Source organism: Coenobita brevimanus, chromosome 96, assembly GCF_032717465.1.
Source record: "Coenobita brevimanus isolate Jiangsu-jjx chromosome 96, ASM3271746v2, whole genome shotgun sequence".
Taxonomy (NCBI): Eukaryota; Metazoa; Arthropoda; class Malacostraca; order Decapoda; family Coenobitidae; genus Coenobita; species Coenobita brevimanus.
In genome coordinates this window covers 18,074,258-18,102,078 of record NC_137049.1, presented here as the reverse complement: position 1 = coordinate 18,102,078, position 27,821 = coordinate 18,074,258, and the positions used below count along the sequence as shown (strand labels likewise).

Sequence of the window (27,821 nt, the reverse complement as noted above, 5' to 3'; positions counted from 1 at the left end):
TGGAGTTGTATGGAGGAGAGGAGGGTCTAGCAATAGGTGGTGTGAAGTTGTACAGTGAAGAACAGATCTGTCCATGGAGGTGTAGTGTAGAGGAGGAAATGTGTGGAGGAAAGAAGAAAGCTATATAACTGGGAGGTGTGGAGTAGTTTGGGGAGGAGAGAAGCTTCGGAGGTGTGTGAAGAGAAGAGAAAGGTTTGGAGGTTTGTGGAGAGAAGAGAAGGGTTTTGAGGTGTGTGGAGAGAAGAGAAAGGTTCGGAGGTGTCCGGAGAGAAGAAGGATAAAGTGGTAGCTGTTGAGAGGAGGAGAGACTTATAATTTGGAGGTGTGGTAGGTGTATGGAAAAAAGGAGAGTCAGAACTAGGAGGTGTGCAAGTATGTGAAGAGAAGAAAATAGTTGTAGGTGTGAGGAAGAAGGTGTGGAGGTGAGAGGAGAAACCTAGAATTTCCAGGCTTGGAGGTAGGAGGTGTTTGGAGAGGGAAGAAACCTACGAGTGACAGGTGTGGAGAGAGGGAAGAAAGGGAGAGAGAGAACTAAAAGAGAAAGGGAGAACCGAAAGGAGAGCAGAGTAGGAGTGTGAATGAAGAGGAAAGAAATAGAGGAGGGGAGGATGACAGATTTGGGGAAAGTCCCAGAGAAGGGAGGGAGTTAGAGGAGAGAGAGCAGAGCAAGAGAGAGGAGGGAAGAGACCGAGAGAGAGGCGGAGGTAGAGAGCCAGAAGAGAGAGAGGAAAGGGGAGAACAAAGAGAAGACAAGGGAGAAAGAGGGAGAGGATAGAGAGAGGAAGAGGGGAAGAGACACGAAAAAAGGGGGGGAAGGAGACAGAGACCTTGTCGAGGACGAGAGCAAGAGTAGGAAAGGAGAGAATAGAAGAGGGAGAGAAGGAGTAAAGGAGACATCTAGAGCAGGGAAAGGAGCAGGGAAGGAGAGACCTAGAAGAGTGAGAGAAGGAGGGAAGGAGAGAGCTAGAGGAAGGAAGGAGAGAGCTAGAAAAGTGAGAGTAGGGGAGAGCTACAAGAGTTAGAGGAGGAGAGAAAGAGGGAGGGATAAGGAAAAAAAAATGGGTGAGGTACGTAAAAACAAAATAGGAGTGGAATGGACGCGACAGAGGGTGGGTAGGAGACAGGCCTCCCCAGACCGTCCTCCACCCACATTGAAGCGATCATCACTTATCAGTTTCGAAGGAGAGGACGAAAACAGCAGAGTGGAGGTGAGTAGGAGGAAGTGGGGAGAAGTAGAGAGATGTTGAGCAGTAGAGAGAAGAATGAGTAAGTGGAATGAAGGAAAGGAGAGGGAGATGAAGGGGAGAGACATTCAGATGATCAATTAACAGCTTTGAAGGTGTAGATGAAACAGCAGAGTGGAGGTGAGTGAGAGGAAGTAAAGAGGAACAGAAAGCAGCAGAGAGAGGAATGAGTAGGTGCAGAGGAAGAGAGGAGAGGTAGAAGGAAATTTCTTCCAGTAGGATGTGCAACTTACATTAAAAGATTATTACAAGTAATAATAAATCACGAAAGGAAGAGATAATGAACCTTTCTTAGATGACAAAAACAACAGAGTGGAGAAGAGGAGAGTAGGGAAGTAAGGAAGAGAGTGGGAAAGTGGGAAGGAGAGAGGTAGAGGAAAAAAGGTGAGTTGGGAGGAGGTTGAAGAGGTGAGTAAGAGAGCCGATTGGAGAGATGGAGAGAAAGAGAAAAAAGGAGAGGAGAGTACAGAAGAGGTGAAGAGAGAATATGAGAGGGAAAGTGAATCATCTCTGGAAGAAAAAAAACTGTGATGACTGTAATCCATGGGCTCATTCTTTATTGCATTGAAAATACATCTATCTGGTAACACGCTGAAATGGGATGCTGTTGGCTCAGTTCACTAGTATCTTTTATTATATACTTAATAACATCCACCTGTCTACGCACACCTATTATTTTACCTAACCAACTTACCTCCCCATCTACCTCCCTCTCTATTCTATCCATTCATCCATCTATCCATCCTACTTATCTACATATCTACCTCCCTCTTACCTCTAGCCATCCATCCATTTATCTGGCTTTTATTTATCTACTGTATCTGCAGGTATGGACAGGTTGGTAGGTGGTGGTGACCATCATCCCCTCACTTGATGTAACGCTGCCTACTTCTTCCTTCCCTTTCTCATTCTGTCTGTGTCTACTATCCAGTCTTCCTACTTCTCCCATTCCTTCTAGTCACACTTTTATTAATCTTCTTTCTACTTCAGGCGGTTCTGCACTAAGTGAGAAGCCTAATGGTTTCCTGTAACCCAGAAAGCCATTTGTAATCACATAACCCAAGTATAGGGTAACGTAGAGTCTACTATAGTTCCCCTGTTACCTGGATGGAGAGACATAAATGTGGCATCCATCCAGGAACCAAACCTCCATATTCTCCGCACCTCACTGTGGTGAGGTGCTGTCAGCCGCAAGGGAACATCAGTTAACTGCATGGGACAATCCCGCAGGGGTTGTTGCCTGCCTGCAGCTGATGGGTCTGCTCAGACAGACAGACTAGGGTTGACCAAAATCAACAACAACAAGTATGGACAGGATGCTGTGGGCTAGATCCAACAGGCAGAGGCATACAAATACACCTCTTAACATATTTTGCACCTTCCCTTCATCCCTATCATGGCACTTATCATTCAGAACTGTATCAATAAATCTGTTCTGCCTATATCAGTCTGATTATACATCTGTCGAACACCCTACCCATCTACCTCTCTACCCACCATCTTTCACGTACTTGCCTCCAACACCCACAGTACTGACAAGACTCCTCTGTCCATCTATCTACCTACCTACAGGTATGCACAGGATGCTCTGGGCTGGATCCAACAACAAGCAGAAGCAAACAGATTCATCCTTACATCCCACCTCTGTCTATGTATCTGTCATTCTGTGTGTCTACAGGTACGAACAGGATGTTGTGGGTTGGATCCTACTACAGGACGAGGCAAACAGATTCACCTTTTACAAATCCTGCTTCTCCCTTTCATCCCTATCATGGCACTCATCATTCAGAACTCTATCAACATGGTGACAGTGTTGGAGTATCAGTATGACATGCAGGAGACCATTGACCAGGTGAGTGTGAGAAAAAAGAAAAAGTGAGAAAAAGAAAGTCAGAAAGTGAGACTGGGTAGGGTAAGGTAAGATTTGTTTAGGTTGGTATGATGATGATGATGATGATGAGCAGATTACTAACCAGGTGAAAATGTAAGAGAGAAGTTATACAGGGTAGGGTGACACAAGGATTGGTAAGGTAATGTTGGGTGATGATGAAATGCATGAGATTATGTACTGACCAGGTGAGATAGTGTAAACGAAAGTAAAAGGGTAAGGTGAGATGAGGTTTGGCTAGGTTAGGTATGGGATGGTGATGATGATGATGATGATGATGATGATGATGAGTGGCGTGCCAGTATGATATGCAAGAGACCATGGCTAAGGTGAAAAAGTGAGACAGAATAGAATGGGATGAAGTTTGATTAGGTTAGGGTGGTGGTTATGATGATGATGATACGCAAGAGAATACTGACCAGCTGAGAAAGAGACAAAGAGAAAGTGAAAAAAAAAAAAAAAAAAAAAAAAAAAACAGGGTAAGATCCAGATGAGATAATATTATTAGACTAAATCATATCAGTGAAGGTATGTACTAAGAATTGACAAAGGGCCCCGCACATTGCCATAACCACTTCAAACAGCCACTCCTTAATCCCAAGCATTCTCATTGCATACGTCACCCCCTCCCTTAGGAACTCTGTCAAAGGCCTTCTCCGAATCATCAGTTTTGCTTTCCCTTACCATTGCCAGCAGTATTTAAGTTTATATCTTCTTCTTCCCCAGGTTCAAATCAGCACAGGTCTGGGCAATGTAACAGAGGCACTGCAGTCTGAACGTGCTGAAATCGCGTTCTACCTCTTCACAAATGGATCCGTCATTCGTGGGAACCTCACGGAACACTTCAAGTACACAAATATGCTCCTGGATGACCTAACCTGGCCAGAATTTCGTCAAGAACATGAACTCTTCAACAACAAGATTCTGTTTCGTATTCGCCTTGATGATTTCAGGGATAAGATCACGAAATTTGACACCCCATCAATCGAAGCTGGAATTGCCTTCTATAACAGGGCAAATTATATATTTTTAGACCAGGTAAGGGGATTATCTATCAGTTTATCAGTTTATCTATCTGAATCTATTCTTCAGTCTATCTGTCCATTAAAGATGGAATTACCTTCTAAAACAGGGCAAACTGTATATATTTTGGCCAGATAAGAGAGTGTATGCATCAGTGAATGAGGCTATTACCTTTGATGCCTTGCTCCCTCATGGGAACCCCGAAACATTGTAAAGGATTTTAATTTCATTAAATGTACACCTTTCTGATCTGCCATAAAACGAACCAAGTGTCTTAAAACACCCCAGTTAACACTAATATGCGAATCCTAGTGAGACAGCCGTAGCATGTGTTCGTTATGGATGATGGGTATTAGTACCAATGTGATTACATGTGCAAGTGTATGGTACACAGAAACAGTCCTCTTCCTCTTCCTGCTATTATTATTACGTATCTTTTAAACAAGCGTTTCTTTCCTCTTCCTAATCCCATCCTTAGGTGAGAAAAGAGGTCTAGATGATGTTGATAATGATGGTGATGATGATGATGATGATGATGATGATAATGATGGTGATGATGATGATGATGATGATGATGATGATAGTTAATCATAGTACACTACCAACAGCTAACAAGTGAGATCAATGAAAAGGATGCGGCTGGAGTGTGGCGGCCTTTACTAGCCTACAAAAACATGATTCGCGCCATTGAACACCTGGGCATCTCTATGGTATTTGGACTTCAGTACTTTGGACGAGGCGCTCTGGACCAGAAGAGTTACATTGCTTTCGTCACTAACGATGCTCTTGGCTACGACTTCCTGAACACCAGCCAAAATTTTGAGTTTTGGATCACAGACAGGTAATATACATACACAAGTATTTGACTAGCAATCAAGGAGGCTCATTCCTACCTCATAATTAACTCACTTTGGATCACAGACAGGTAATGATGTATTAAAAAAATCTCAGTTTGTGGTTGCGTGAAATTTAATGAGTCTTAGATTGATACTGGCATAAGTCTCCTTGGTTACTAATCAAATCAACCCTCCAAACTGACTACCCCTGGCCATCAAATGACCTGAAAGGTGTTAGGGATCACTGTAAGGTCTGGGTAACTGCACAGTTGTAATAATCTTCTTCATCAGCCTAACACCACTTCCCATCCAATCTGCATCACCAGTTCTGCTTTAGATTACAATTTCCTAAGCAGATAATGGACAGTTACTAGTATACTGTACTATACTTGCTTTCTTGTTGACCTAATGAATAGACTGATAGGACAGATAGACAGACAGATAGATGGATAGACTGGGAGAGAAATAAATGTTTTCCATAATGCAAGAAAGAAGGAACCAGAGGCCAGGAGCCTACAAATTGTTTCCTAAAAGAGAGAGAGAGAGAGAGAGAGAAAACATAGACCCAAATTCAAGATCCGTTCATTTCGAGATGCCTGGATTCCCTGTGTGTGAAAGACTGGAGATCATAGGCAGTAGGAAATACAGACCGAGGGAGACAGTTCCAGAGTTGACCTGTTGCATACATGAAGGACTGGGAGTAAAGGTTAGCTCTTACATTAGAGAGTTGGACGGAAAAGAGATGAGAGTTTGTTGCTAGACGCATGCTACGCGTCCACCGTAGTGGTGAAGGGATGCAAGCAGACAGTTTAGAGAAGCAGTGACCATTGAAGTAGCGATAGAAAAGAGACAAAGATGTAACAGTGCGGCGAAGAGACAGAGGTTGAAGGGAGCCAGTAAGAGGAGGAGAGTTACTGAGACGAAAAGACTTTGACTCCACCCTGTTGAGAAGAGCTGTGTTGGGAGCCTCCCCACACATGAGAGCTGTATTTTACACAGGGGCGAATAAAACCCGTGTATAAAGTCAATAACTGTGCAGGGGTAAAGAAGACACGGAGTCGGCTTAGCACACCAAATCTCTTGGAAACAGATTTTACAAAAAAAGGAATATGATCTTTCCAAGAAAAATCCCGAGGGAATGAAACCCCATATATGTTTAAAGGTGATGGAGAATTGAGTTGAATATTGTTAAAATTTAGAGGATAGTCCTGCGGAAGATTTTGCGGGTAGAGAGACGTAAGAACTGAGTTTTTGATGCATTAAAAACAAGATAACTTTTACCCAATCAGAGATAGGAGCCAAGTCAGACGTTAGGTGAGCCATAGCCTTACCCGTTGTTTGTTGAAGTAACAGCTGAGATGGACGCTGTGGGAAGCGAATGGAAAGGTGAAGGGTGGAGTCATCAGCGTATGAGTGGATAGGGTTAGATGTACAACTGAGAAGGTCATTGATGAATAGAAAGAAGAGAGTTGGTGATAGGACAGAACCCTGAGGAAAACTACTATTGATAGCTCTAGGAGATGATGATGGATAGATAGTCCCTCTTACCCTTCCTCCAATCTCTCCATCCCGCCTCCCACAGATACCTCAGTATCCAGGAGTTAATCTGTATTTCTCTCTGTGTCCCCATTTCTGTCAAACTCTACCTCAGAATTTCCTTCAAATCTTTCTTATCTTTCGACCAATCTCTCTATCCCTCCTCCAACTCTCTCTCTTAATTTTTCCTTCAGATCTCTCTTACCTTGCCTTCAATCTCTCCATGCATCCTCTCACAAGTAAAAGAACCTCCAAGAATCATACTATGATAAGGCATGTAATAACATATTGACAAATTAACAGATAGAGATAGATAGATAGATAGATAAGTGATAGACAGTCCCTCTTACGTCTCGTCCAGTCTTTCCATTTCTCCTTCCACAGATACAAGAATACTGTATACAGAAGGTAATCTTTATCTCAGTTTATGTCCCCTTTTCCATCCAGCTATCAATTTTTCCTCCAAATCTATCCCTTATCTTTCCTCTCATCTCTCCATCCCTCCTCCCACAGGTACAAGAACCTCCAAGAGTCCTATGCTTGGTATGCCAACATTACGCGACGTCGTTTGGAGGTACTGGGACGGACGAAGATTGATCCAGACTTTGACAAGGCCACTGAATATTTCTACGCCATGTTGGGATACCTTGATGCCCTGCAGAAGATACAGTATGAGATTAGGTGAGACAAGGGGGGAGATAATTATGATTATAATTATTATTATTATTATTATCATCTAATCTTATGTTTTTCAAGTGTCAGTTCATCCTGTGGAGCTTACTATCATTCAAATCATATTTGGACCTATACAATTACAAGAATTGTGACAGTATTAATATGCAATGGAAACTTCATCCACAGAAGTGACAACAGCTGTCTGTCAAAAAAATTATCTCCATGTCGCCCTGTCCTCTTAATTTATGTGGGTCTTTCCAATTACCTCTCCCACAGACACGTAATTGAACGCACCCTGTTCTCTGAAATGAATGCGTCGAACAGCCATGTGGTAATAGGCATCGCTTTGCTGTGTGTGGTGTTGCTCATTTCTCCGATCATCATTCTACTAGTTCGGATGATGACGCGAACGCTGCAGGTGAGTAATGAGGTTATTTTGTATTATTGTGGTCCCACGCTTATCTGGATATGAACTCAGTGGACTGCAGGCTGAAGTTACGCTCTTATTGCCGTCCAACATTCTGCTTTTTGGAGGAAAGGAAGGTGGCTGAGGGAAGCTGAAACAGCATCAGCAGGTGTCCCCATTGGCTAATGAACCTCTCCCTCCACCTCACTCACATTTCTCTCCATTCCTTCACCCACCTCTTCCTCAGTCTCCCTCCACCTCACTCGCATACCTTTCGAACCCTTCTCGCTCTTATCCTTAGTCTCCCTTTCCTCCTTCACCTCACTTATATACTTCACCCATTTGCATCACCTCATCCTCTCTCTCCCACTCTCCCTTCACTTCATTTAATGTATATAATTATAAACTTTCTTCGTCTCCCTTTTCAGGCATTTTCTGACACGTTAATCCATAAGACACACGAGTTGGCCTATGAGCAGAAGCGTTCAGACATGCTATTGTACCAGATGCTGCCACCTTCCGTCGCCCAGCAGTTAAAACAACATCGCCAAGTGTCCGCAGAGACATACGAATCCGTCACCATTTATTTCAGCGACATCGTAGGATTTACAGAACTATCCTCGGAAAGTACCCCCATGCAGGTAAGTATTCATCCCTTCGCGTGGTGTCATTGATACAGATGGGTAGTGGAACTGCGTGGTTATATAAATCTCTCTTAGTGCTGTAAATCGGCAAATGGAACCCAGTTAATGCCGGAATCTGCATCGGAAGGGAAAAATAATCCTGTAATCGAATTCGTAATTGAACTGACTGAGTTGCGATGAAAAATAAATAAATATTTGTTTTACGCAATGACCTTCGGTCTTATAAATCTTCTAGCACTTATTTCTCCACAGATTTAAGAGTGAACTGAGGCTGTAAGGATAATTATTTTCCAAAAATACGACTGTATTCCATAGCCTGTTCACTGTCTTAAATTGTAAAATGTCTGAACTAAAACATAAAGAGTAATTAGACCATAATATTTATCACTGGCTAGGTTGAAACTCAATACAGAAACAATATCTAGACAGCAGCTTTCGGGGGGGGGGGTACTGAACTCTTCTTGGAAAGTACCTCCATCCTGGTGTGTGTTCACGTTTTGACTGATGCTAAAGAGAGAACTTCATGTGGTGGCACTGATATAGCATGGTGGTGGAGCTGCCTTGTTAAGGCATATAAACATCTTTCAACTCTTGCTGTCTTCTGAAATGGGTATGGTGGACTGAAGGAAAAGGACAACTTCAGCCTGCCCGGTTTTATAGAAAGGTCCTTAACTCCCTCCCTATCCCGTTGAAAGGAGGAAGGCATGAGAAGGGCAGTTTCAGTCTGCAATCCCCTATCCCTTGAAAAGGAGATGGCTGACTGCAGAGAAAAAGGGCAGCCTCAAACAACAGTCCACTGGGTTCATGTCCAGTGAGCCTGGGACGACAATAAGTGATATAAACCGAACTGAAATATGCTACCAATGAAGAAGGAGGAAGTTCTGGGATAGTGCTGTAAATGTGCAAGCAAAAGCCGATTGATATCGATATCGGTATTGGAAGGGAAAAATTGCCCGATAATCGGAGTCGTTTCAGAATTGGCTGAGTAATGATGAAAAATGTATAAATGTTTGTTTTACCTAATGACCCAAGACTCTAGCACCCTTCTCTCCACCATCCTAAGTGTGACCTAAGGCTGTAATGATGATTATTTTCCAAAGATTCGGTCGTATCCCACATTCTGTTCACTGTATTCAATGGTAAAATGCTTGTTCTAAAACATACGGAATATTTAGGCCATAATATTATATCACTGTGGTTAGAATGAAGCTCGACACAAAGAGCTAGACGGCAGTTTTCTGCCAGAAGCTGTATCGGACTGGTAGGAACTTGCGAGTGAGGCGGCATACATACATACACTGGCAGTGTCCCATCAATGGTATGACGTAAGCTTGATTTTTAATTTTGATGGTACAAGAGCTGTGGGCAGAAATTCAGGTTCTTTTTATTTTTTCTATTAATTTTTTTGTAAAATATATATAATTAAAAATTATACAACTCAGTTATCGCTGCCTTTCTTGGACTTTGAGGAGTTTAGTGCAAAATTTGAGTGTTGCCTGCAAATCCAACTTTGATTAGTGTACGTGAAAAAATGCCAATACATTTTTAAAAAATTATACTAATATACTGTATTAGGCTGCATCAAAATATCCCCGTTTCCTTAGCTTCTGTACTTGGATTTTTGTTGTAAAGATGCTGTAGATTTTTGTTTTAAAGAAGCTATAAAATAATAACTGTGCTATACTGTTATATATTAAAAATGGTAGTAAAACGCATTAATACTCATAAGTAACGTTTTTGCCACTGGGCAAACATAAAGCACATACCGTAGCTGTTGTGCTTCCCTTAAAGTACGGAACAGTCAGTCGTTAGACAAATAGGAAACAACATTTTAGCTTCTAAATCTAAGTCATTTCTTAGTAATTAACCACATATGAAACGCGTAATGCATGTAAGTTCGGGTCTTTACTCAATAAAATTCATCATTTATACTTGAAAGTAACGTTAGTAAATCTTGGCTGGCAGACCATTAGCCATGAAATGAAACAACATTTACCGGTATACTTAAAAGGTACATAACATTTTTACCACTACCCAACTCAGGCCAGATTAGCCTAGAGTTAATGTATTGTGGAAAAATGCACTTGCTTTAATCCCTGAGATTGGACTCAACACAATAATAGTCACAGACTGTTCCTTATGTATATCATGATTAAAACCACATTCCATAAAATAGTGCATGAGTGACTAAGCTCGATGTATACCAACCATATACATAGGTATTATAGTGTACTGTACTAGCTCACATTACACACACAAAAACGTCTTGCTTTTCTAGATTTTAAGGCAGTCTTCACTCAGGTACGTCTTATGTACTTTGAAGAGGTTAACATTAAAGGTTCTGTGTGTGGTTGAAGTGAGCATCGCTTTATGGTCACAGTGTCTTTTGCCAAGCTAAATATTTGTTCTGAAGTTACATTCGAATCTGTGCATCATTTACGCACACGAACACTAGTAGCTTACAAACGAAATTGCGAGATATCGTTCATCTTATTGTCTCAGAGTTCCTGTTCCTTATTACCCCCACCACTCCTTTCTTATTATATGCAGTAAATCACTTTTTTTTTTTTTAGAACACAGTGAGAAGAGTGATTTGAATATTATGACTAAACAAAGAATATAATAACTAATGGGTGCGTGGAGGCATGTGTACACTATATACCAGTACATAAACCCACACAAGCATCACACTTTCTCACCACCATTACACAGTATACCACACACAGCTCGCTGCTTTCGGCCTTCATTTCTTTTCTTTCTTTTCCTTTTCTTTCCCATTCACTCATTTATTATTCTGAACCTTTAATGGTTCTCAGTAACACTTTATTAAGCTGCAGTGTCAAGGTAACAACATTCATTTGCGCAGAATCAGGCAAAACAATGAACGGAATCTTCAGTAAAGTCTTTTTAATGTTTCTTCCGACCGTAGCAGATATCCCGATATCGACAGTAAATATCGGTATCGGAAAAATGCAAATACAGGCGACAAATCGGTTCGGCGAATCATATCTATAACAGCACTATTCCGGGATATTTGTATAACCATGAAAGTGCACCAGCCTGGCATTATCACTGCCACCACATGAAGGCTTCCCTCACCAGTAGCATGGTGGTATATAAATATACAAATAAAAAGGGTATTAACACCAGCTGTAATCATCATCATTATAACCCGATTTCCTGTCTCTATTCACCTTCATGTTACCTCTTACCATCATCATCATCATTATCATGACCCTCCTAACCCTCTATCTCTCTCTCTCCCCTACAGGTAATTTCTCTCCTGAATGCTCTCTACAAGATGTTTGATTCCCGTATTGAACTTTATGATGTGTACAAGATTGAGACCATTGGAGAAGTATACATGGTTGCCAGTGGAGTGCCACAAAGAATAGGTGGGTCTCTCTCTCTCTCTCTCTCTCTCTCTCTCTCTCTCTCTCTCTCTCTCTCTCTCTCTCTCTCCAGCAAACTCATCAATTTTATATCCATCATAATCAAAGCATGGAACAAGACACTCTTAATGGAGAGGGTTGCCTTCACATGGTGTCACCAATATAGCTGAGACACTACACAGTGGTTATTAAAACATCCCTCAGCTCTCACTAACCCCCAAAAGGAATAGGGTTGGCTGCAGGAGAGGGGCAGCTTCAGCCTCTAGTTCACTGGATTCACAGGCAGATGAACCAAGGCCTACAACTACTGCTACTGCCAGTGCCTCCAAATACCCTACAGTCTGACTACACTTGGACGTCAGCTAAGCTAAAAAGGGGTTGTGAATTCTTGTCAGGTGAAAACAATGAAACTATATCTGCTCTTTCTCCAACAGGCAAAGGCCATGCAGCAGATATTGCGCTTGTAACGCTGAGTCACCTTTGATGTTAGTTGAAAAAGGGAGCATGGAGAATGAGAGACTGACTAGGACAGTGAATGTGAGTGAGTAAAGGGGAAGGGGAGACAAAGGATGAGATGGAGGGATGGAAAGCTATATGAGAGAGGGAATGTGAAAGTTAGAGGGGGGGGACAGCCAAATGGTGATGTGGAGGGGACTTGTTTGTGGCAACCCTTCATGAGATTAAGGTGTCTGGCAATTGACTGCAGAAAGATAGATAGAAAAACAGACTAAATCCCTGTTCTTTGTCCAGCAGACAAAGACAGCACTGCAGAAACAGCATCTATGGCCCTGGGTTTGCTGGTGTGAAGCGGGAATGAGTCTCCTCGGTTATTAGTCAAATTACCCTGGCCATCAAGTAAGATAAAAATTGGCAACATCTTTCTGCCAGTTGCAGACAAACACACTGCAGGCTAATCTTGCTCTTTCTCCAACAGGCAAAGATCACGCAGCAGAAATTGCATCTATGTCCCTTGACCTGTTACATGGTACAGAGAACTTCCTTATTCCTCATATGCCGGGAGAGAGAATCCAGATCAGGTATGTCATCATCATCATCATCATCATCAATATTATCATCACCACAACTGCCACCATCACCATCATAATTATAAACAGCAGCATCTTCACCATCACCATCTTCACTGTCACCATCACCACCACCACCAGTATTTACATAATAATAATAATAATAATATAATAATAATAATAATAATAAATTATCGTAATCATCCTGCCTCATTTTTCCCTCAGGAGAGACAAGCGAGATCAGGTAGAGTTACTTTTTGTTTACAGTTTTTCATAATGAAGTTGATGATGACCATTACACATTCATTTATTTAGCCATTTTAGTTTGATTAAATATTTCGTGTTTATTGTTACCATCTTCATACGACTTCACTCACCTTAGGGTGGACTCTTGGAAATGGAGTTAGACTGTGACCTAAATTGCCCCTCTCAATAAAAGATATTATTGGGTGGAATCACAGATCAAATGTGTCCCTCTTGTGGAATGGCTTGCACGGTTTTAGAGGGCGGGTGGGGACACATGTCCCCATGTTTTTGGCAGACCAGTTTTATTTGCCAGCATCTACGCAAGAATCATTACGTGCTGTACTAGAATAATGTCAAAGAAAGGGGGATTAAGTAATAAAAAAAATTAGTAAAATACAAGTGTATTTCGATTTGACTGCTTAAATTGATGTGGCCTTCCTTTTCCAATGTGCTGGCGCTGGCTCTGAATAGGCTCACACAGCGTAACACACATAACACCACTGAACAGCACATGCCATACCAAGATGCAGACACAACATCAACGGTGCAAGGAACCCGTGGGACAACGCACAGAAACAGTTATGCGCCTCATATTACGGTATCACACTTGCTGAATTCTTACCCTGATGGCAAGCAAGTAACTGACCCAAAAGAAAGAGAAATCTCCAGATACACCAGTGCCTCCAAGAAACAGGAACAGCTGTGGGGTTCTGAGGAAAGACTGGATCCCTTTCAGATAGTTTTCTTCAATGTTAGGTCAGTTAGAAACCAAACTGCCGAAACTCAATGCACTTATGGCAACAGAGCATATCAATGGTGTACCCATTACAGAATCATGGATTCGTCGTGATAGTAGAAATTTATGATGGAGAGTTTGAAATTCACAGCAATAAAATATTCAGTGAAGCTTGTACTACACGAGACAGGGGCATGATTATAATGTACTGTATGTCAGTGACAAATTTTGTTGACCATAAAATTAGGTCAAACCACGAAATAATAGGTGTGGACCGTCATCTAAGCAGCACTAGATATGTTGTATCCAGGCCTCCACATCAACTGAATGACAAGGTAGATCAGCAGTGAACTTAGTGGTAAAACCTCTGTAATTATGCCTTCAACTGTCACATAAACTGGGATGACAGAACAAGAGATGCTGAAGGTACGAGTCTTGTAGGTTTTGCTGATGAAACTTATTTGTCCCAGTGGGTAAACAAACCAATTAGAAGCAATGGCTTTTGTGTTCATTAAGGATGATGAAAGTGTTAGCAGCTTGTCTGTTGGTGAATCACTGGGAGTTGTGACCACAATCTGATTAGGTTCTCTGTGTATTTGTTGTAAAAGATCATCTGAACCTTGTAAAAGAAAACTAGAATAAGCTGATTTTGTAGGTCTTAGTGACAGTTTTATGAGCGTAGTAAAGTTCACAAAGCCAAACTCATTTAAACCTAAATGGTTCATCAATGAAAAAGCTGCTTCATTAAAAAAAAAAAATGCATACAAAAGAGGGCCAAAAGCAGCCAGGACCAAAATGGTTTGGACTCCTTCACGACCGTATGTAGGAGAAATGAAGAAATCAGGGTGGCATTGTGATGCAAAGAGAGCCCTAAAGAGTTTTTCAGCCATGTAAACAGTAGAAAATCTTTCAAACGTAGCACTGGACCACGTAAGAAACAATCAGATGTAATGCAGTTCTCAGACTTGGATACGGCCAATGCTTTAAATGACAGTTTTGCTTTGGTCTTACTTTAGAAGATGCTCAAGATATGGCAAGACCAGTTCTGGCCCATGAGAACGAAGATTCCGTTGTCTTTAGATGTATACTTAAGGAGGTGCCAAAAATAATCAGTAAGCTAAAATTATATTTACAAGTCACCTGGTCGAGATGAAATCCTTCCAAGAGTACTTAAAGAGGTATGTAACCAGGTAGATCCAAACTTGCAGAAATCTTCAACAAGTCACTGGAAACAGGGGAAGTACCAGATTGCTGGAAGTTACCAAATATAACCACTAATCTTAAAGAGAGGGAATCAAGGATGTCGTGAGAATTACTGTCCAGTTAGCTTAACCTCTGTCAGAGCAAAACTGATCGAAGGAATAAGTGCTGACAGTATTGTCAAACACCTGGTAAATAACAACCGATTACAGACTCCCAAAATGGGTTGAGATGACATGGATGATTCCTAACCACCTTGCTCAAAATTTTCCACATATGTCGAGTGAGTGTAACAGGAATAAATCAGTAGACTTCCTTGTTTAGACTTTCATAAGACACTCAACAAAGTCAAGTCAGGCTAATGCCAAAAGTGCATGCATTCAGTATTACTAGGGAGATTTCACACTGGACAGAAGACTGGTTAACAGATAAGAAACAACAAGCATTGGTCACGTAATTTCTTCTGACCAGGTTTCAGTCACCTGTATAGTTCTACATGGATCAGTCCTTGGTCCAGTCCTGTTCGTCATTTTTATGAATGACATAATAAGTGTGATCTCAAGTTTGCAGATAACATCAGACTTGGAGCAAATGTGAGTAGTCTTGAAGTGACTGTAAAACTCCAGGCAGACTTGTGTAGGCCAAAGGAATGGTCTGAGACATGACAAATGCCATTGAACTTGGAGAAATGCAAGGTGATGCATATTGGCCATGCAAGTCCTGGGTCAGACTACTGTATTAACTTTTGGGGAAAACTCTGAGGATGATTAGGAAAAGGATTAAGGTGTATTGATCAGTAGTGACCTAAAATTTTTCAAACAGTACATCATAGCTGAGAAACAGGCGCAGAAGTTGCTAGGTTACATCCAGAGACATTTTCGCAATAGGAATAAAGATACTGTTCATACACTCTGTGGCTTCTTAATATGGCTGTTTTTGGAGGATGCTGTGCAGTTCTTGTCACTTACACTTAGGAAAGACATAGACCACCTTGAAAGAGTACAAACTATAGCTACAAAACTAATTCCATCTTTCAGGACACTGAGTTATCAGGATCACCTGAGGGCTCTGGGGCTGTTTTCATTAGAAACTCATGGACTATGATGTCATCTCATTGAAGTGTCTGAAATGCTGACTGGGCTTGACAAAATTGACCACAGAAAGTTGGTTGGTCTCAACACAAACTCAACATGTAACCATGATTGGAAGCTGGAACTGAAAAGATGTAACACCAGCAGTTACGAGAACTTTTTCACATACAAGTTCTACTTCACCTGGAACAGACTTCCCATGGATGTTTTTAACACTATTCCGGGCCGATGACGCACCGTTGCATCATTTGTTGGCCAACCAATTCCAGGCCGATGGCTCGCCGGTGTGTCATTTGTTGGAGCGATTTTTCAAGGCTCAAATACATGGCACAATAGTTTGGTGAACACAGGCAACTAATCTTCATCTTGATGGAAACTTACCTCGGCCCGGGAACAGGGTAGAAAAGTTACGCAAGGCTGCCCCGGGAAAGGGTTGATAGCACTACAATAAAGCAGTTTAAAAGAAACCTCAATAGGATCTTACTCACACAAGAATGAGTGTATAGTGGTTATGCACTTCCAAGCCTACACAAGGATATGCCCTTGGTGTGGACTGCAGGCTCTCTGAGATACTAACTTTTCCTTGTAACTTTTCTCACAGAATTGGTGTCCACTCTGGCCCTGTAGTAGCAGGAGTGGTGGGGACAAAGATGCCTCGATACTGTCTTTTTGGTGATTCAGTCAATACCGCTTCAAGAATGGAGTCGACAGGCTTGCGTGAGTCAGTCAAAGTTTTGCTGCAGCCATGTGGAGAATGGAGAATGAGAAACTAACTATGAGAGTGTATGTGAGTGGGATAGAAGGGAAAAGGCGGAGGGGAAGACCAAGGGGTGAAGAGACATAAGAGACTTAGTAGAAGAATGTGAGTGAAGTGAAGGGGGAGAGGAGGAGGAGGAGGAGACCAAAGGTTAAATAGAGGGATGGAGTGGAGAGAGGTAAGAGAAAATTACAAGAATTTTGTGAGTGAGGTGGAGGGGGAGAAAAAAGATGAAATGGGGAGATGTCGTGGAGAGATTTAAAAGTGGGTTGTGTAATAGGGAGGACAGGCAAATGGTAGGGGGCAGGGCAACATGGAGGCAAATTACTTGTGACCAACCCTTATGGGATTAATGTGTTTAGCAATGACTAGTTAGACACATAAATAGGCAGCTTACTATAGTCTGTTCACCTGAACTTGACCCCAGACTTTTAACGTCTGTCAGTTTATATCATGCAGTTTAATGGTAACAAAAGACTATACTTTGGCAGAAATTCTATCTATGAATCTGTCTCCAGATGCCTTACTCCATGCCTCCCTGTCCTCTGCCTTCTGGCAGCTCTGTTGCCAGCTTAAAACTCCCCTACCTCATTTATATTTGCTTTGAGTGTTTTTTATGCAACCTAGCTGCACTCTGCCACCCTCTCTACCTTAGTCATCATCATCATCATCATCATCATCATCATTACCATCACCAACCATCATCATTACAATCATCATCACCATCATCATCATCATCATCATCATCATCATCCTCATCATCCATGATCCATCATCATCCATCATCATCATCATCCATCACTATTACCATCATCATCATCATCATCATCATTACCATCATCATCATCATCATCATCCATCACTATTACCATCATCATCATCATCATTACCATCATCATCATCATCATCATCATCATCCAAACTGTTTTCCTACCTAAGGATGGGGTGAGTTAGGGTCCAGAGCTATATCTATCTATCTCTCTAATTATAAAAGTCGGAATGGGAACCAATACTGGGACTGTTACTACTGAAATAATAACAGTTATAACTGGAAGCCAGCTCACGTTGGGATCTCACCACCCCGTAGCCGGAAAGCTTTTCCTTGGCATATAATTTTGCATCTCCATTTCTGATTTGACGCAAATTCAGGATATAAAACATACACAAACAAAGCCAGCCAGCCAACCTCAACTGAAAACATTACCGCTGCACTCTCTTCGCCAAGCGGGTGGTAATCGAGCGAAGTGGCAATGTTTTTAGTTGTGAGGTTGGCTGGCTTTGTGTGTTGGTAAACAAGATATCTCGTGAACTGCTTGAGCTATCAACATGAAACTTTCAGAGTATCAAGATATGACCAGAATCTTGGACGAGTTCAAAAATGGGCACTCAGGGTCAAGGTCAAGGTAACTAAAGGTCAACTAGTTGACCCTTGGCAGCCATTTTGGTAACCTTGATCTTGCTCCGAGTGCCCATTTTCGAGCTCGTTCAAGATTCTGGCCATATCTTGATATCCTGAAAGTTTCATGTCTAACTCAAGCCATTCATATCTTCCTTACTTACTGTACACACAAACAAAGCCAGGTAACCAGCCTCACAACTGAAAACAATACCACTCCACTCGCTTCTCAACGCGGATGGTAAAAATATGAAGAACAAAAACGACAATATTAAAGATAAAAATAATAACGATAATAACGATAATAATAATAAAAATAATAATAATAATAATAATAATAATAATAATAATAATAATAATAATAGTTGCAGTAGTAGTAGTAGTAGTAGTAATAGTAGTAGTAGTAATCCATCCATCCATCATCCAATCCTACATTGCCTCATGAGGAGCGTAGGAAACCGGTGCTAGGCAGTTGGTCCTGACATTTAAGATGACAGTGACCAACCTCACTCATCCCTGAGTGGCATTACGTGAGCAATAAACCCCAACCAACCCTTGGATATAAGCCTTCACCGGCTCAATCCGATTGGAGCACAATAATTACCCACTAAACCACCAGCCGCCAGAATTTGATTATATTGTTACCACCCAGTGTAGTAAATGGTTTCCTGGTGTACAGGATACCATTTGGCTTGTCACTCAGTGTAGAGTCACCCACAGGCAGAAGGAAGAGGAAAGAATGAAGGAATGAAAGACAGAAGAGGGAGTGTAAAGTCACCCGTAGGCAGAAGGACGAGGAAAGAATGAAGGAAAGATAGATAGAAGAAGATGGAAGGAAAGAAGGATGGAGGAGGGGACAGGGCAGACACCCGAGAGCAGCACTACATTGAGTGAGTGGATGGTGAGCGCCCCTACCTACCACAAAGTAGTAGTAATAATAATAATAATAATAATAGTAGTAGTAGTAGTAGTAGTAGTAATAATAATAATAATAATAGTAGTAGTAGTAGTAGCAGTAATCCATCCCTCATCCCTCATCCAATCCTTTGTTGCCTCATGAGGAGCATAGGAGCCCGGGGCTAGCTATGTTGGTCCTGACATTTAAGATGAGGGTGACCAGCCTCACTCATCCCTCAGTGGCATTACGTGAGCAGTAAACCCCAACCATCCCTTGGATATAAACCTACACGGGCTCAATCCGATTGGAGCGCCTTAATTACCTGCTGAACCATCAGGCCCCAAAATGTGGTTATATGGTTACCACCCAGCGTAGTAAATGGTTTCCTGGTCTACAGGAAACCATCTGGCTTGTCACTTAGTGCAGAGTCACCCATAGGCAGAAGGATGAGGAAAGAATGAAGGAAAGAAAGACAGAAGAGGGAGTGTAAAGTCACCCGTAGACAGAAGGAAGAGGAAAGAATGAAGGAAAGAAAGACAGAAGAGGAAGGAGGGAAGAGAGGGAAGGACAGACACCAAAAGCAGCACTACATCCAGTGAGTGGATGGTGAGCGCCCCCACCTACCACCAAACAATAGTAATAATAATAATGATGATAATAATAATAATAATAAAAAAATAATAATAATAATAATAATAACAATAATAATAATAATAATAATAATAATAATAATAATGATGATGATGATGGTGACGATGATACCGGTAATAATAATAATACGGTACTGTAATACCAGAATGCACAACTTTCCCTAACGAGCAGTCCTCTTCGAAGATGGATTTCTAAATGTAGTTAGGAGTAGCTGAGGATGAATCTCACAGTTTCAGTGATCCCCATCCATCCTGGAAAACCTCTTCCAATTACAGTAATTTGTTTGTTTTCACCTGTGGGAACTGGGCCGCCCCCTGAACCCTGATGTCCATCCGCCCTGGAAAAACAAGAGCATGTCGAATCTGTTATCACCTGACGCAACTGGCAGGCCCCTCAGAACCTGAATACTGAGATTTAAAAATACATAAATAAATAGAAACGTATTTTTTTTTATTGAAATTGGGTTTTAAATGCAATTAATTTTTATGTACGGCAATACATTCTTTTTCCATCCATATCTTAATTAGGATTAAAGGAAAGTATTGATGCAAAGCTGTGTGGAGAGGAAGGAGGATGGGAGACTGTCTAGAAGAGCGTATGTGAGTGAGATGAAGGGAAGGAGGAGAAAAGGAAGCTCAACAGTGAGATGGAGTAGCGAAACACAGTAAACCCTCGCTTTGCCGTACCCTGCTAGACTGATTATCGGATTTAACTAACACACTGAGCTCCCTGGACAAACGGTCGTGCATAACGCATACCATCCAGTAAATGGGAAAAACCACATCAACCTTCGGACAACTCTGGCCTACTGATTCAAACCAGATCACATCGAATGTGGTGCAATTCATCCATAGAAAGAGATCAGTATAGGAAAATAAATTTGTATCCTTGGTTACAAGTTATATTACCCTCCCATCTTACAACATCGGGCCAGCAACAGAGCTAAAAGATTTGTGTGTGTGTGTGTGTGTGTGTGTGTGTGTGTGTGTGTGTGTGTGTGGTTATAAGGTAGAGTCAGGAGTCTGGAGACTTGAATGGTGAGTAAATGAGTCTGAGGCTTATACTGTATCATTCAGCATGCTGTTGAGCATTTCACCTATATCATATTTTTCCTTTCCCACATTTTTAGTATCCTACTCCACCTTGTCCTTATGTGGTAAAAGGACCCAAGATGATGATAATGAACAGAGAGAGAGAAAGAAAAGATTAGTTCTCTTATATCATATTTTTCCATTTCCTCATTTTTATGATCCTACCTCACCTTGTCCTTAAGTGGTAAAGGAGCTCAAGATAATGATGATGATGATAAACGCAGAGAGAGGAAAAAAAGTGTATAGTTTTCTGATCAAGTACAAACTCTCAGATTCCAAATGCATTGGTCCAAAGGCTTTATGGAAAATGAAATATTTTGGAAGGTGGAATTATAATGATTACTATAAGAAAAATCTGGTAAAAAAATAGTCTAGAGTACCATGAACAGTAAATGCAAGGAGGCAACTTGTATTAGTAATATATCATCTGTTGCTATTCTTGTCCACAAGTAAACTTTAGTTTCAGATATACATTGATTGGGTGAGGACAGATGAACACCCACCCCAGTGCATGAAAAAAGTATTTTGAAAAATGCAAGCTTTATGAAGTCAGACGTTTAGATTTGGGAGGTTGTACTGTGTTACCTTCCAGTGTTTCCTTACATGGCCCTCGCACCCACACTTCCTCAATCTATCTTTCCACCAGCCTTCAAGATCCACATTTCCTCGGACACAAAGGAAGCCCTTGACAGAGTAGGAGGTTTCATTGTCAAACTGCGGGGTGAGATGGAGATTAAGGTGAGAATATGAGATTATCTGTACAATAATTCTTTGCTTATCACAGCTCACTATGCAAGATGGAAAGATGGCAATTTTAGGCCAAGTTACAGTAAAAGGAGTTTAGTTCTATGATGCATACTCACTGAATGCTAGACCTTCTCTCAGTAATTATAGTGCATTCAGTTTAAGCAGATGGAGGTTTTCATTCTTTTTGCAACTCATTTCCGGTTGCTCATCATTTGATTTCCTTTTATTTTGTATAAGCTCCAACATGCTTACTTACGTTAGCCTTGGTTACTTAATGGCAGCTCTTCACACTGCTCAGTCTCTAGCAGTCTCTTTATTCTGTCCCTTATCCACGAGGTCAACTGTATGACGTCATCCCAGGTCTTTTTAGGTCTGCCTCTCACAATTCTACCCTCAACATTCACACTTCATTGGCAGAATAAGGTGAACACTGCAGCCCTGCACCCTTCCCATAGCACTTCTTTCCTGATTAGCTCTGTATTCTAGTGTCAATCAATTGTTACAGCTCAGCATACTACATTACATCCCTGCAATATATCCACAGAGCTTATTCCTGACGAGCACTATATTCGTGGATGAGTAAATTGGGAGTGTGTCGTCCTGTCTCGGCTACCTGTCTTTCTTTTGGGGAAGCAGCCTAGGTATATAGATAGACTAGTTAGCGGTCAAGATTAAGAGATGCCTTTTTTTTCTTTTTTTTTTCTTTTTCAAAGCTGAAGTGAACCGAGTACAGTATTATGGTTAGGTTAAGGTTAGGTGATGTGGCAGTGGGTAGGATTAATGGCAGAACATGGTTTTTATACTGATTTTGGTCAAATTAGGTGAATTTTTTATTCTATCCATCTAATGCCAAACGCCATAATCCCGTAAAGTGTGGCCACAAACAGATCGTCTCCATGTCGCCCTGTCCCACGCCATTTCACTGCTCTTCTCCCCAGCTCACACACACCTTCTCTCAAATAACTCTCCACTCCATCCCTCCATCTCATCCTCGGCCTCCCCCTCCCTCTCCGTCTCCTCCCCCTCCACGTCACTCACATACACTCCTCGTTAGTCTCTCGCTCTTCATCCTCTCCACATGGTCAAACCACGTCAGGGTATTTCCTCTGACACTTTCCCTCACAGCCACAGCCACACCACAACGTTCCTTCACTTTCTCATTTGTCAGTCTGTCACCCCATGTAACTCCACATGCTCCTCTCAAATAACTCATTTCCACTGCTCTCACTCTTGACTTGTGTCATTCCAACAAGGCCCAAGCTCCACTGCCATACGTTAGAGTTGGTGTCACAATACCATCATGCAGCGACTTTTTAACTAACATGCTCATTTTCCTATGTCTTATCACTGCTTTCAAAGAACAGCAACTTTTCTTCCTTGTTGTACCCTTTCAAGCACATCCTCTTCCAAACATCCACCTTTACTCATCACACTACCCAAATACTTTAATGCACTGCATTTTCCATTTCCTCATCATCCAACCTTACTGTACATTCAGTGACTTCATTTCTCTCGAAGACCATAACTTGACTCTTCCCTACATTCGTCTTAGAGTCCGTTTCATACACACTCTCCCAAACTCATTCACCAAGCCTTGCAATTCCCCTTCGCCTTCACTTAGCAACACAGTATCATCTGCAAACAGCAGTCCAGAAAGTTTCCAAACTCTTCCCTCTCTCATTAGGGTCTCTCCAACATCCACTCCTCTACCGTGTATCTCTTTTATAACCCCATCCATATACAGATTGAAAAACCATGGAGATATTATCCATCCTTGTTTCAATCCAACATTCAGATAGAGAAATTCACTCAGTTCACTGTCCATACGCACTGAAGCCTTAGTATCCTCATACATACTCTTCATAGCATTCAGCAACTTCCGATTTACTCTCATATGTTCTTAAAATTTTCCACATTCCTTGTCTATGCATTCTGTCGTATGCTTTCTACAAATCCACGAGGGCCATATACAACTTCTTTCCCCTCCGTTGAAACTTTTTCACTATAGGCCTTAGGATGAATACCTGATCTACACAATGTAACCTCTTCCCCTTTTAAAAGCTCTCTGTTCTTCTCCAACTAATTCCTCTGTTATTTCTCGAACCCTGTCATTAAGTACCTTACTATATGCTTTCTTATTACACTAAGAAGACAGATGCCCCTATTGTTACCACACCCTTCATTTTCCCCTTTTCCTTTGTACTGGGGAATAATATACCTGACTTCCAATCCTCTGGGACATAACCTTCTTCCCAGGCCAGTCAGCACATCTTCCATATCCATTTTACAACTATCTCTACCTCATACTTCAGCATTTGACCAGACACTCCATCAATTTCTGTGGCTTTCCTCATTTTGACTTTCATCATTGCTTCTACTGCTTTCATCCTGCTGATCTCCTATTCCCTTCTCATCTCCCACCTTCTCCAAGATTATTCTCCAGCCACTTACACTGACACTACTTTCATTCTCTATGTTTAACAAGGTCTGTAGGATCTAAATGAGTGGATGAGGCTACGGCATTTGAAACTACAGTATTCACTTCAGAGACAACAGGAAAGATATATCATAATCTGTGTCTGGAAGGTTTTAGAGCAACAAGTCCCAAATGTGGGTCTACAGGTCAATTATGTCTCAGAATGGCAATCATAATCAGTGGGAGTTTTACCAACAGTGGGACACGGCTTTATCACTCTTTGCCTCTGAATCTTCCAGGTCTTCCCTGGGATGTTCTCCAGATACTCTGTAATGTGCCACAGAAATACCCTGACATCCAACATGATGTCAAAGCTTGCACATATCACATTTTAGTGCAAGTCACCCTTACCTTACGGCTCGACTGCATGTGCCGCAATCACAAGTTTCCTCAGCACTGCCTCCTTCTGAGGGGCTACGTCTCTCATGTCGGGGGTCTCCCTTCTCTTCTATTTTCCGTTTGTATTTTCCATACTCTCCATCTATTTTGTTTCATTCTTTTCTTGTCTGTCCTATTTACTACACTCTCCACCCATTTCTTGCTTTCTTTACTATATCTTCGAAAAAAAGTAGAGTAAAACAAACTCTGCTTTCAAGAGATTAGATGTGCTAAGCCGACTCCGTACCTTCTTTACCCCTGCACAGTTGATAATTTTATACACTGGTTTTATTCGCCCATCCGTAGAGTACAACTCTCGTGTGTGGGGACGCTCCTCACATACAGCTCTTCTCAATACGGTGGAGTCAAAAGCTTTTTGTCTCATTAACTCTTCTCTTTCCGGCTCCCTTCAACCTCTGTCTTTTCGTCGTATTGTTGGATCTTTATCTCTCTTTTTTTTTTTTTTTTCAATCGCTACTTTAATGGTCACTGTTCCTCTGAACTGTTTGCTAGCGTCACTCCACCTCTACGAAGGGCGCGTAGCACCCGTCTAGCAACTACTACTACTACCACTACTACTACTACTACCACCACTACTACAACAACAACAACAACAACAACAACAACAACAACAACTACTACTACTACTACTACTACTACTACTACTACTATTGTTACTACAACTGCCACTAATAATATTATTATTTTTATTATTTTTTATTATTATTATTAATAGCAGAACATGTACCAAGATACCAAAACCTTATATGGCCTCATTTGCTACACCTACTCCTACATTCTGCTATTTTTCCCTAGGGTAAGGGCTTCATGGAGACCTACTGGTTAATTGGAAAACATGGGGTGGTAGGAGACCGTCAGCCATTACAAGAAAGACAAGAGGAGATGGATGTTATGGCAGAGAATCCACACAGTGAGAAGGTTAGCCCCCCCTCTCTCTCTTTTCGCAATAAAGGGTCACCCACAGACTTCTAGTAGTAGGAAATATGACAAAAATAATTATTACAGGATTGCTGGGTTTGAATGGTGAGTGAATTGAGAGTGTCAAAATTAGGCACAATGTGGACTAATTTGTCCTTGTATTTTTTTTTTTTTTTTTTAAATCTGGACCCTACCTAACCCCATCTTTAGGTGGGAAGAGATGTCTGAATGATGGTGAAGATGGTTATGGTGGTGGTGGTGGTGGTGGTGGTGGGTTGGAATGGTGAGTGAATTGAGGATGTGATACATAATTATGCACAGCGTTGACAAGTTTGTCCTTGTATTTTTTTTTTTTTTTAATCTGGAGCCTACCTCACCCCATCTTTAGGTGGGAAGAGAGATCTGAATGATGATGAAGATGGTTGTGGTGGTGGTGGTGATGATATGATGATGATGATGATGATGGGTGGTGGTGGTGGTGGTGGTGGTGGTGATGGTGATGATGACGATTATTATTGATATATATCTACAGGTTCGCCAGGCGCAGAAGAAGGCATACAACCCTGCAGGCATACTGGAACTTTTCAACAAGCTTAGGACATTGTGCTGAGATTTCAACCATGCCTCCCCTACCATGTCATGCTTCATCTACCATGCCTTATAGGTATTAAAGAGCTTCTGTACACACTTAGGGCATTATGCTGGAACCCCTAGCCTGCCTCCCTTACTATGTTACCCTTACCATGCCCTGCCATACCATACCTATCTACCCTGTCAGACTCAGAATAACACCTACAACCTTACTCGTATTGACAGTATGTTGAAACCACTACACGCTTCCTCCACCATGCCTCTTCTACCTTCTCCACCCTGCCATGATCGTGTGCCATGCCTCCTCTACCATGTCTCTTCTACCATTCCTCGCTACCTTGCTCCTCTACCATCTCCACCCTACCATGTTCCTCTACCATCTCCACCCTACCGTGCTCGTCTACCATCTCCCCACACCATGCCAGGCATAGAATAACGCCTACAGGCCTATTTTATCCTCCCGCTATGCTGAAATCTACTTCATGCCTCCTTTACTATCGCCACTCTCCCATGTCCTGCCATATCGTTGCTTCTCCTACCATGTCCTACCATATCATTCCTCCTCTGCCATCTCTAATTCTCCACCCTACCTTGCCCTAATATACCCCCCAAAAGCCAATAACCCCTGAAATATGCCTGGGCACCCCTGAAACATATGGTGCATGTGATGGATTATAAGTAATTTGCTTTCACTCTGTATTTTTAAACATGACTATGGCCAGTTTGTTTTCATGTGTGGGAACTGGGCCAGTCATTACTTCAGTTCTAAGTCAGGGTTACATGAATTTAATTAGCCTTAGCTATGACAGAAATGATACTCCATGGTTACTGTTCAAATGAAGTCATGGTTACAAAATTTTTGAAGAGCCTTAAATTCAATAAAGAAATGAGTCTCCTTAGTTAGTACTTAAATGAAGTCATAGTTACCTCAAAATTTGATTAGCTTAGCAATGACACAAATGAGTCTCTTTGGTTGCTAGTGAAGTTTACAGTCTGATCCTATTACTCGCATTTTTTGCCAAGTGGAAATAAACCGACTACAAAACGTAATGTAGGATAGATATTTCACTGCATATGATTCTGAACTACATGTACTCTCTTCATTTTTAACTATATCATTTTCACTTCTACTTAGCCCAGAGCATCGTCATTTTGCAGCTTGTTTCTCCTAGTTCAGTGGTTCTGCATTCTCTCCATAGTACTTCTTCGTGACTTGCACCATACTGTGTTAATAACTTGCTACAGTTCAGCAAAGAAGACAATTTTAAGCTAAGTTCGAGTGAAAAGAGTATAGCCGTAAAACTGCCTATCCTGAATGTTAACTTTCAACAGTAGATTAAAATATATTGCTGGTCATTAAGAAGTGATGTGGAGAGGATAAAGGGCTGCAGCATTAGTCTGGAAAAGGACAAAACTCTTGGTCAGGTTCAAAGTGAATGTACTATAGATGTCTGTAAATTAATAAGTACAGCACAGTCTGAGTGGCTTTGAGATTCATAACACACATTCCTTAGCGATTTATTCTTGACATTACACCTCAACACCCTCCTGAAGGTGCTGGAATGGGGAGCCTTCATGAGGTAGCACCGATATAACCAGGCTGCTTCACTGCCTTGTTAAATACAAATCCCTCTCCCCCCACCCCCTATCGCCCAAAAGGATGTTAGTGGACTACAAGAGGGCATCTTCTGCCTGAAATCCATGTTCACGTTCAGTTGAGCATAGGATTGTAACTACTACAACTGCTGCTGCTACAGTATTGCTGCTGCTGCTACCGCTGCTACGAAGGGGAAACGGCTTGAGATTCTAACAAAGATGTCTCGAATACGACCCTGATTATTTACCATACAGTTATTACCACTACCACAACCACCAGCACCCTCACTGATGCAGTTATGCCGATAATGAAATAAAATAGAATGTTAAGTTGTAATATACAAAATAAATTGCTAAAT

At 41.5% G+C, this 27,821-nt stretch overlaps 1 protein-coding gene across 1 annotated transcript; it reads left to right on the top strand.

The window, feature by feature from the left end:
- The first annotated feature begins 1,058 nt into the window (after positions 1 to 1,058).
- On the top strand, positions 1,059 to 25,885 carry LOC145413370 (uncharacterized). Its single transcript, XM_080283048.1, has 13 exons — positions 1,059 to 1,208; positions 2,923 to 3,096; positions 3,859 to 4,170; positions 4,764 to 4,996; positions 7,041 to 7,208; positions 7,479 to 7,620; positions 8,037 to 8,249; positions 11,524 to 11,647; positions 12,579 to 12,681; positions 16,544 to 16,659; positions 21,382 to 21,473; positions 25,153 to 25,275; positions 25,808 to 25,885. Exons 1-13 carry the CDS (start codon positions 1,059 to 1,061, stop codon positions 25,883 to 25,885), a joined length of 2,028 nt encoding a protein of 675 aa, XP_080139174.1.
- Positions 25,886 to 27,821: the final 1,936 nt, after the last annotated feature.